Source organism: Vigna angularis, chromosome 1 (assembly GCF_016808095.1).
Source record: "Vigna angularis cultivar LongXiaoDou No.4 chromosome 1, ASM1680809v1, whole genome shotgun sequence".
NCBI classification, from domain to species: domain Eukaryota; kingdom Viridiplantae; phylum Streptophyta; class Magnoliopsida; order Fabales; family Fabaceae; genus Vigna; species Vigna angularis.
In genome coordinates, this window is record NC_068970.1 from 55,543,403 (window position 1) to 55,553,913 (window position 10,511).

The window sequence follows — 10,511 nt, forward strand, 5'->3', positions numbered from 1 at the left end:
CCCAGCCACTCTGTCAGTCCTCTGAACGTCCGTTCTGAGGGGCGCGGACGTCTATAATATTTTAGACGTCCGCGCCCCTCAGAACGGACGTTCAGAGGACTGACATGGGTAGTTGAATCGTTTAGGTTTTCATCAGAATTATAGACGTCCGTCTTGAGACGGACGTTGATAAAATTATAGACGTCAGCGCCATCTGAACGGACGTGTAAAGTCCCGCGAAATTCAATTTTAAATTCATTACAACGTCATATTAGTGGTGGGCCGGACGTCTATAATATTATAGACGTCCGGCCCACGTGGGACGGACGTCTATGATCATTAAAATGGGAAGCGCGAACCGAGACCATTCACTGTTCGTCTTCTTCCCCGCCGTTCGCGACTCTGCTGCTGCGCCATTGATATTCGAGGTTGGTTTTCTCACTTTTGGACCGTTTAAAATTACATTTAATCCGATTACATTGCTCTGTGATGAAATGTCTTTGATTTGAACCGATTAAAAATTGTTTTGGGTCCGTTTTTTTGCAGATTCTTGCGTGTTCTTGGGCGACTTCCTTGACTCTTTTTGGACTGCGTGTTAGGCCGTTTACTCCTCCACTTCCCTCCTTCTCATTTGGAATCTACTTTTCAGGTTAGCTTGTTGGTTGAAAATTTTGTGTATGCATGTATGTGGATTTTGTGTATGGACGTTTTTTACTATAATGTGTATTAGTTATGTTATTGTGTTAAACGATTAATGCGAAATGTGTATTAGTGTATGGATGTTTTTGACTGTTAAATTTTGTGTATGCATGTATGTGTTATTGTGTATTAGTTATTGCCATACATTGAGTGACACTTAGTTCCCGTTTGAAATTTAAGACAAACGATTAATCTTTTAATCGTTTGTGTTAAATTTTGAATTGTCCGATTGGACAGTTTGAGAAAATTAATTTTCATAATTTGCAATACCATGACAACTGGAGTTTAAGGATACGATTGATGAAATTTCGGTTCAGTACTTGTGTTGTTCTCCGGATGCATATTTGATTGTGGTCATCGTTGACTACTCTCATTTCGTGTATTTTGGAGACCAATGCGAAATGCTGCCGAAATTGTATCAATTTTATGACGTAGACTTCAATGCACGTGGCTGAGCAAATTATGAAAATTAATTTTTTTGAATGGGTAGGGCCTAACCTTGTGAGAGTTAAAACACTTGAACTGATGATTTTACGAACATAGTATGGATCGAAGATGGATGAACGAACGTCGCATGAGTGAAGAATATGACAAGGGTGTTTCGCAGTTCTTGCAATACGTTGAACAAAATGCTAAGTCTGTCAACGGGACATATTTTTGTCCTTGTGTGCGTTGTCTTAATCAAATACGCCAAGACTTAGGCAATGTGCGTGACCATCTATTCATGTACGGCATAATGAGGACTTATACCGTTTGGACTTGGCATGGAGAAGTACTTGAGCAGCCTACCACGTCACGAGGAACAAATTATGTGGAAGAATGGATGAGTGACCATTTAGAGGACATGATACGTGATGTCGGTGAAGATAATTTTGGAAGGGCTAATTTGTATGATACTCTTATTAATGATTCAGAGCAACCGTTGTTCCCAGGATGCTCAAACTTTACACGCTTGTCTTCAACTTTAAAGTTGTTTAGTTTAAAAGCAAGGAATGGATGGACCGATAAAAGTTTCACCGAGTTGTTGGAGTTGTTGAAGGAGATGCTTCCAGAAAATAATACTCTACCTATTCGTAATTACGAGGCCAAAAAAATTTTATGTCCAATGGGTCTTGAATATCAAAAGATACATGCTTGTCCTAATGATTGTGTTTTGTACACAAAGGAGTTTGCTTCGTTAAACTATTGTCCAACATGTGGTTTATCCCGTTTTAAAAAGAAATCTGACAGAGTCACTGGTAATGAAGGTAATGATGGTGCACCTGCTAAGGTGATGTGGTATTTGCCTATAATACCTAGGTTCAAACGTATGTTCTCTGTTAAAGAAGATGCAAAGAACCTTAAATGGCACTCTGACGAAAGAAAGTGCGATAATCTTCTTCGACACCCTGCTGATTCTCCACAATGGAAAAAGATTGATGACAAATTCCCTGAATTTGGTGCAGATCCAAGAAACTTAAGGCTTGCACTTGCAACTGATGGTATGAATCCTTATGGAAACTTAAGTAGCAAACACAGTTCGTGGCCAGTTATGTTGATGATTTACAATCTTTCTCCTTCGTTGTGCATGAAGAGAAAATATGTGATGTTGACCATGATGATATCGGGTCCTAGACAACCTTGTGTCTATGCAAGACTTAAAGCTAGTTGGTTTAAAGTCTCACGATTGTCATGTATTGATGCAACAATTGTTACCGGTTCTTATTCGAGGCATATTACCTCCTTCTGTTAGGGGTATTCTGACACGTCTGAGTTTTTTCTTTAATGCCATTTGCAAGAAAGTTGTTGACCCTCGAGGTTTAGATGAATTGGAAAATGAGGGAATAAGACTACTATGTCAATTGGAGATGTATTTTCCACCTTCCTTTTTTGACATCATGGTACATTTGATTGTTCATCTAGTCAGAGAAATTCGAATATGTGGGCCGGTCTTCTTAAGGTGGATGTACCCAGTTGAAAGATACATGAAGATCTTAAAGGGATATGTCAAGAATCAGTATAGACCAGAAGCTTCAATCATAGAGCGATACGTTGCAGAAGAAGCCATTGAATTTTGTTCAAGTTATATGCCATCTTGTGAACCCGTCGGTCTTCCCAAGAGCAAAAACGAAGGAAAATGTGAAGGAAAGGGTGTTCGAGGTGTGACAATTCAAAGTGTTAGCAGAAAAGAAATTGACCAAGCTCATTTGTACGTCTTAAACAACACTGTTGATGTGATTCCTTACATTTCTGACCACGTTAATGAAGTAAAGGCAGCAAACCCAAAAATGAGTGAAAAATGACATCTTAATGAACATGTGAAAACCTTCTTGGGATGGTTTAAGAAAAAGGTGTATGGGACTCCACATGTTTCTGAAACTTTATTGAGGTTATCTCGTGGACCGAACACAGAGGTCATTACATATGGTGGGTACTATATAAACAATATTTCTTTTCAGACAAAGGTAGAAGATGACAAAAGCAGAGTTCAAAATAGTGGCGTCACACTACAAGCTGAGTCTGTGCACTTTGCTAGTTCTAAAGACAAAAATCCAATCACAGCATCCATCAGTTATTTTGGAATAATACAAGAAATATGGGAAGTTGATTACGTTACTTTTAGAGTACCAGCTTTCAAGTGTAAATGGGTTGATATAAATTCTGGTGTCATGATGGATGACCTTGGTTTCACATTGGTAGACTTGAACAAGATGAATTACACTGATGAACCATTTATCATGGCTAGTCAAGCAAGACAAATATTCTACATAAGTGATCCATCGAATAACAAATGGTCAGTGGTTTTAGAAGGTAGAAACATGCATGGACATGATGATGACGATTCTCTTGATATACTTGAGACAACATCTGTTGCATGTAGACCCACTGAAGACCCAGTTGATGACGTTGCCGATGTAATGCAAGCAATTCGTAGTGATCACAACGAAGGCATTTGGGAAAAAACAATTAATTAATAGGTTAATATTTTCACTTTTATTGACTTTATATGTATGTTCATCATAATTGAATTATTACTAACGTTGTCTAATTGGTTCAGGTATGTCGGCCTCAGACTCAGGATCGGGAAAGAGCAGACGTGGACGAGGCGTCACCCGAGTGGCAGATGTGACATCCGGACGCGTGGATGGTCAGAGGAGGCATGTTGACATTGACCCCAGATCAGGTCATCCATCAGGGCCAAATGCTGATAGGTTTAGGAGTTATCTGGGCAAGTTAGCAAAAAGTCATGTCTCTATCCTTCATGCATGTTGGGATGACGTCCCAGAGGTCGACAAGAACCTCTTATGGCAAGATGTTCTGGTATGTTTAGACTTCATGCAATTTGTGATATACTTATCTGTTAACTTTTCTCTTGGTAACAAGTTTTTTGTTTTAAACAGCAACATTTTGATATTCCAAACACATTGCAAATCAGAAAGAAAGTGTTATCGCATATAGCGATAAGATTTAAGGATTTCAAGACAAGGCTGACACGACTATATGTCTTTGGAGATAGACAACATGAAAATCCATCTCAGCATTATACCTTCACAGAGGAGGATTGGATGCAGTTTCGTGCATCTAGAGAGACTGAAGAATGGAAGGTACGTTTCTTAAGATCATCTTTCATTGAGTTTTTATGATTTTAGACTTACTTATATACATGGTTTCACAGCATAAAAGGTTAGCCGCCCAAGAAAGACAAAGGCTAAACGACACACCCCACTTGTTATCACGAGGTGGATATGCAAAACTGGAGAAGAAACTGAGAAAGTCTAGAGCCGATGCCTTGGGACTTGAGTCGCCTGACCTAGCACCTGCACCTGCTAGGTACGAGCTGTGGAAGGCTGCTCGGACTAAATCTGATGGGAACATGACATCTTCCTCAGCTGCCTTGATCTCACAGAGAATTGTAAGTTCAAATTATAAGCAGTTATTTGATTGTGTATCTATCACAGCATGTCTTCTAAGTAACTTGGTTTTTTTATGTGCAGGATGAGTTGGTTGAGCAGCAGACTCAGGGGACATTTGTTGGCCAAGGTAGGGACGACATTCTGACAACGGCCATTGGAAGGCCCGAGCACCCAGGACGTGTACGTGGAGTTCCAGGGGCGATTGGTCTTCGTGACTATTTTGGCCCTACACAGAAAACCCCCCAATCAATGAGTCAGGAGACACTGAGGCAGATGGATCTTCAGTGGGAGGAAAGACTCAACCAAAGCATGAGATCAATGGAGCAACGATTCATGGAGCAGCTACAAGAACAAAAACAAATACAAAGAGCGCTTGAAGAAAAGCTGCATTCCATGACGCAAGGCCACATGGGGGCCGATGAAACTCCCACAGCACCTCGTGTCAGCACTAGAGGATCATGCTCTGCTGTAGAACCCAATGAGTATAGCGGTCAATATGAGCTGTTGGTTGATGGGGATCCCCCACGCATTGTGGCTGTCGGACGAGTGCTTGATGGAGGGGAGACCATTCATGGTGTTGCCATATTACCCCAGCACGTGCGTGTGACCATTGACGAGGTTCGGGATCCCCAGGCTCAGGTGCCTGTACCCACTCCAGAAATTAACTTTGTGGGGGAGGCCATAGGAACATTTATTGCCTGGCCTAGAGCATTGATCATGTCCCACATCGCGACTCCACAGGTATAATGTCTTTTTCCTTAGTATTTCTATGTTAATTGTCTTCACATAATTGTTTATAAAGCTTTGACGTAAATTCTTATCTTCAGTTCACACGTCCTCAGAAGCAGCCAATTCATGATACAGTCATACATGAAGATGATGACATGGCTGAAGCAGAGGATGATCCTATATCAAAGTTAGTGACAAAATTACCCAGATTGAAGAAAGCATCATTACAACTATACTGGGATTTGAGGGTATTTGGTCTTCCCCCACATGTGCCAGTTTATATCACATTTTCTAATGCATTGGAGGTGATTGAGGGAGACAGGATGTTGAATATTTCCATCATTCAGTTGTGGTGCATGTAAGTTAGTCAATTTGGTCTTTGATATTACTTTTATTTACATTCTTATATAGTTTCTAACGACTTAACTTTGTTGTTTTAGGTACATGGACACAATCGTTGTAGACCAAGGTCGGTCTTCCATGTACGGATTTGTTGAACCTCAGACCATTCAACCGTCTGGTAACACACTTCAAAACAGACAACATTATTTGCAAACATGGATGGATGAGTCCAAAAGAGACATATACCTTGTGCCATACATTGACGGGTACGTGTTTTTATATGTGGTCAGTTTATTATTATAGTTTCCTTAATTAGTTGAATAACTATTTGTCCTTCGTGATAGGTCTCACTGGCAGCTGATGGTTATCATTCCCAAACAATGTAAAATTATATGGTTTTGTTCGTTGCACAGGAAGATGAAAAATGACTTGAGAACCATGCTTCAAGGGTAAGTGTTTCTCCAAAAAATGACTTCAATTTGATGTTAACCTTCAACTTTTATGATAAAATAGTCATATTAATTATACTTTGTGTTTTCAATCTGTACAGAGTTATTGGTAAATCTCGTGGTCAATTGGTTCAAATTTTGTATCCAAAGGTTGTAAGTCATTTATAGTTTCTAATTCATTTATGTTATTGAATGATCTAAATTTTTAACTATTTAGTTTGTTATTTTAGTGTAACCAGCAGGTAGATTCATGGGAATGTGGCTTCTATGTGATGTGTTGGATTAAGACCATCATTCGAGCTGTCATTACAGATGACTGGAATGAGGTAATGATGTATACCTTCAATACATTACAAATTAAAATCATCTTCAACTATATATGAAACAATAATGAATCTTTGTTGAATTTTGCAGCGCTTCAAGACTACATCGCCTATTGCAGAGGACACAATTAACCAGATAAGGCAGGAGTGGACCGCTTATCTTTTACAAAGATGGAGTTAGGAATAGTTATATTTCTTCTTGATTGAACATTGTTTGGTTTTAGTTTTATTTTTATGTTAATAGTTTGGTAGTGGATTGAACATTAAGTAGAATTTTGTTTATATAAAACGCATATTTATGTTATTGGAGAATTGTTCTGGGACATTTTTCTGTTTTTCAGGTGTGGTTCTATTGAGAAAACAAACAAATTTTTAAAAAAAAAACGCCCACTAGACGTCTGTTAGTGTACAGTCGGACGTCTATAGACGTCCGTCTTTGCACATACGGACGTCCCACCCCCAGCGCTACACCAAAATAACTCAGCGAGGATGACGTCCGTCTTCAGACAGCAGCGGACGTTTATGTGGACGTCCGTCCTGATGCAGCGGACGTTTATATAAACGTCCGTCCTCAGGCCACGGACGTTTCTATAAACGTCCGTCCTGATGCAGCGGACGTTTATATAAACGTCCATCCTCAGGCAGAGCGGACGTTCACATAGACGTCCGTCCGCAGGAAGAGCGGACGTTCGTATAAACGTCCGTCGTGGCAGGACGGACGTCTGAGGGACGTCTACCGCATAGACGTCTGGCGTACGCCGGACGTCAAAAGGCCAAAATATCGGACGTAAAAAGCCTTTTCTGCACTAGTGCAAACACCAAACGAATCCCCAAAAGTTACCAAAACCAGATTTTGCAAAACACCCAAATGAATCAAACAATAAGAGAGTTGCTTGGTTGCAACAAGAGAAGAGTTTAGATGGTTAAAACCCTAACGGAAAAAGTTGAATCCCAACATAGTGGAAGTGTAGGGGCGAAACAATAACGTAGTGTTGAAACCCAGAAATGCGCAAAGGAGATGGTGGGCATCAAAATATTAGGTGGGAGAAAAGTTGGGGTGCATAAAAAACGGGCCTTGGTGCAGATAGAGAAAAGGGTGCAAAACGAGGGGTGGTTGTTGTTTGTGAAATATGAATGACGCCGTGGTGGAGACGAAGGAGACGCGTTTGGCGACGGCAATCCTTCTGTTGGCGGCATTGTTGGGAGCGCGAATCAGGTCCAATGGAGAAACGCGGAGGGTGAGCGAGTTCAGGGCTTGCATGATGGCGGAGAACAATGGTTGAGTGTTCTCTCGTGTGTTCCTCTACTGGATTTAGAGATGAAATCCCTAATTCCCTTTTTCTAACCCTATTTTATTAAAAAATTTCTAATCCTAAAAAATTCTTAACACTACTAATTCATTGTGCCACGTCAAACACGATTAATTAAGTTAAAAAATTCCACATAATATAATAGTTTTACGTCAACACATTAAGTGTGTACCACATCAGCCAATTTTAACGCCGTTTGTGAAAAGTTAATGGACATGGCTTAATTGACTCAATTTTTCAAATATTTGGACGAAATTAAGATAATTTACAAGTTTATGGACCCAATTGAGACAAAAAAAAAACGATTACCCATTTGAGATTGACCAACAAATATGAGGACCAAATGAGGGTTTAAACCTAAAAAATACTAAGAAAGAGAGGTCAGTTTGAAATGAATTTCTATAAACTTCGTATTTTAAACATTTGATCATGTCTTCTTTAAGAAAAATTTGTAAGGGTATTGTTGAAAAAAAAGTAGACAAAATCAAGAACAACGAGAACTTTTCTAAATATTTAAAGATATTAAAATTAGTAAAGAATTCTAAAACAGTAAATTGTTTAACTCAGCTTGATATAAGAAAGAAAAGAGAGAATAGAGAAAATAAGAGAAATAAGAGAATGTGAAAAGGTTGTGTTTTGGAGAATCCAAACCACACTCTGTTTGTAGAGTTTGTGAACAAGCCCAAAGCTCAAAGCCCAAGATTTGTAAAAGAATGCCGCATAAGTTGTTGGCCAAAACTGTTTTCAACAAAGAAAATGAACTTTGGGAAAATCCTATGCCTTGGCTTTCATAAGAACCTTATGTTTTCAGAGGAATCAAAATCGTTATTAAAGTGAAGATGTCGCGTTTTACTCGACAACGTTCACAAACCAATTACTTTTGTAATACACAAATTTTACAATAATTCCTCACATATTGCAAAAGATGAGAAAGAAAGATTAAAAGAAAGAAGAAATTTTCCTGAGTTTTATAAGATGTAATGCATTACAATTCGTACAATAAGCTATATGTTGAGAAACATAACACACAGTGTAGTTGGTATAACAAGCTATATGAACTAAGGACACTATACGTGCGTTAGAGGTTTATCAATCACAATATACCCCCATAATTCTTCCTGTTATTGTTGTGTTGCGCTTACTAGGTCATGCGTGTGACCAATATTCATGAGTGTTCTAGAGATCATTCCAAGATCTCATGTAAGTGGCCCAACTTGACATTCATATAGATGATTTCATTAAGTGTATGTTGCAAATTATACACCACCTATAAGGCATATGAAGATCATTAAAACCTTTGTTTAAACTAAAATTCTTTCACCACATAGAATTTTAATTACAAAGTTTAACCTTTCAATAATGCAATCTCTAACACTTTCACACATACCATAGGAATGGACATATTTGATTTAAAATCAATTAGTGCTATTAGAAATAACAAGTGACTTGTTTTTACCCATATGAACCTTATTCACGGGATCTCCAATCACAAAGGTTGGATTACCATCAATTGTTTGTTTGCAAGTCGTTTAAGTCTTTTTCCCCTCGATGTTTTTGAGATCATATTTTCTCCCAAGGGTTTTTTCAGAGGATATGCTAGATTTTGGTATGAACCTTATTTATGGGATTTCTAATCACAAAGGTTGGATTACTATCACTTGTTTGTTTTCAAGTGGCTTTAGTCTCATTCTCCTTTATGTTTTTGAGATAATATTTCTTCCTAAGAGTTTTGTCAGAGAATATACTAGATTTCGTTTTGTCTTTATATAATAAAAGAAATAGTTTCACTCTTTAGCAACTGCTTCACTAAATTTTGTCTTAATTGTATAGGTCTATTCTTTCTATTGTAATTTTTGTTTTTAGCTATAACTATTGTCGATTGACAATCACAATATATTGACACCGATGAGTTGATTTCATTCCTAGTGGAATATTTGCTAAGAAAATTTTCAACCATTCAACCTCACTACCAGCCATATCAAGAGCAAGAAACTCAAATTCTATTTTTGTTCTTACAATAATTTTTTGTTTGGCTGATCTCTATATAATTGCACCATCCCTAAGTGTGAATACATAACCACAGGTGGATTTTGTCTCATCTGAATCAAAGATCCAATTAGCATTACTCTTACCTTCTAGCACAACGAAAAATCCATTATATGTAGTGGAATAATCCACTAAACCTCTTAGGTATCTCATAAGTTTTGCGAGTGCATCCCAGTGTTCTTAATTTGGATATTGAGTGTACCTACTCAATCTACCTACTGCATAAGCAATATAAAGTCTAGGAAAACTTATCAAATGTAGTAAGCTCCTAATTATCTAGGCATATTGAGGCTGAGATATAGATTTTCCTATATTTTTCATTAATATGGAGTTAACATCATAAGGGGTACTCACTAGTTTGAAGTCATAATACCAAACTACTTAAGAAGCTTCTCAATGTATTGTTCTTGGGATAGTAATATATTATCTTCCTTCTTTATGATTCTAACACCTAAAATTACATTGCCTTCACCCATATCTTTCATTTCAAAATTCAATCCTAGAAACAATTTAGTTTTAGGGACAATTTCATTACATGTATCAAAAATTAACATACCATCCACATACAAACATACAATCATCATTTTCAGATCTAGAAAATGATGATTGTATGTACACACATTTATTAGCATGAATAGTTGAAAAACCATCACATAACAATACATTATCAAGTTTTTTATGCCATTGTTTTGGTGCAATTGTTTCAACCTATACACAGATTTTAAATTGCATACTTTATTC

General features: G+C 37.9%; 2 protein-coding genes across 2 annotated transcripts; both read left to right on the plus strand.

The window, feature by feature from the left end:
* Positions 1–219: 219 nt before the first annotated feature.
* On the plus strand, positions 220–6,748 carry LOC128195524 (uncharacterized). The gene is made up of 6 exons (XM_052873433.1): positions 220–407; positions 526–628; positions 5,987–6,091; positions 6,193–6,241; positions 6,322–6,417; positions 6,506–6,748. Exons 3-6 carry the CDS (start codon positions 6,003–6,005, stop codon positions 6,593–6,595), a joined length of 324 nt encoding a protein of 107 aa, XP_052729393.1. The 5' UTR covers positions 220–407; positions 526–628; positions 5,987–6,002; the 3' UTR covers positions 6,596–6,748.
* On the plus strand, positions 4,341–5,726 carry LOC128195369 (uncharacterized). The gene is made up of 3 exons (XM_052872644.1): positions 4,341–4,570; positions 4,653–5,168; positions 5,712–5,726. The coding sequence occupies exons 1-3, from the start codon at positions 4,532–4,534 to the stop codon at positions 5,724–5,726; spliced, it is 570 nt and encodes a 189-aa protein (XP_052728604.1). The 5' UTR covers positions 4,341–4,531.
* Positions 6,749–10,511: the final 3,763 nt, after the last annotated feature.

Excerpts from the sequence above, each read along its gene's own strand:
- LOC128195369 (XM_052872644.1), top strand. The coding sequence starts at position 4,532 with ATGACATCTTCCTCAGCTGCCTTGATCTCACAGAGAATT. Across the intron at positions 4,571-4,652 it reads CCTTGATCTCACAGAGAATT|GATGAGTTGGTTGAGCAGCA; the intron begins GTAAGTTCAAAT and ends TTTTATGTGCAG.
- LOC128195524 (XM_052873433.1), top strand. The coding sequence starts at position 6,003 with ATGGTTATCATTCCCAAACAATGTAAAATTATATGGTTTTGTTCGTTG. Across the intron at positions 6,092-6,192 it reads TTGAGAACCATGCTTCAAGG|AGTTATTGGTAAATCTCGTG; the intron begins GTAAGTGTTTCT and ends CAATCTGTACAG. Across the intron at positions 6,242-6,321 it reads TTCAAATTTTGTATCCAAAG|TGTAACCAGCAGGTAGATTC; the intron begins GTTGTAAGTCAT and ends TTGTTATTTTAG.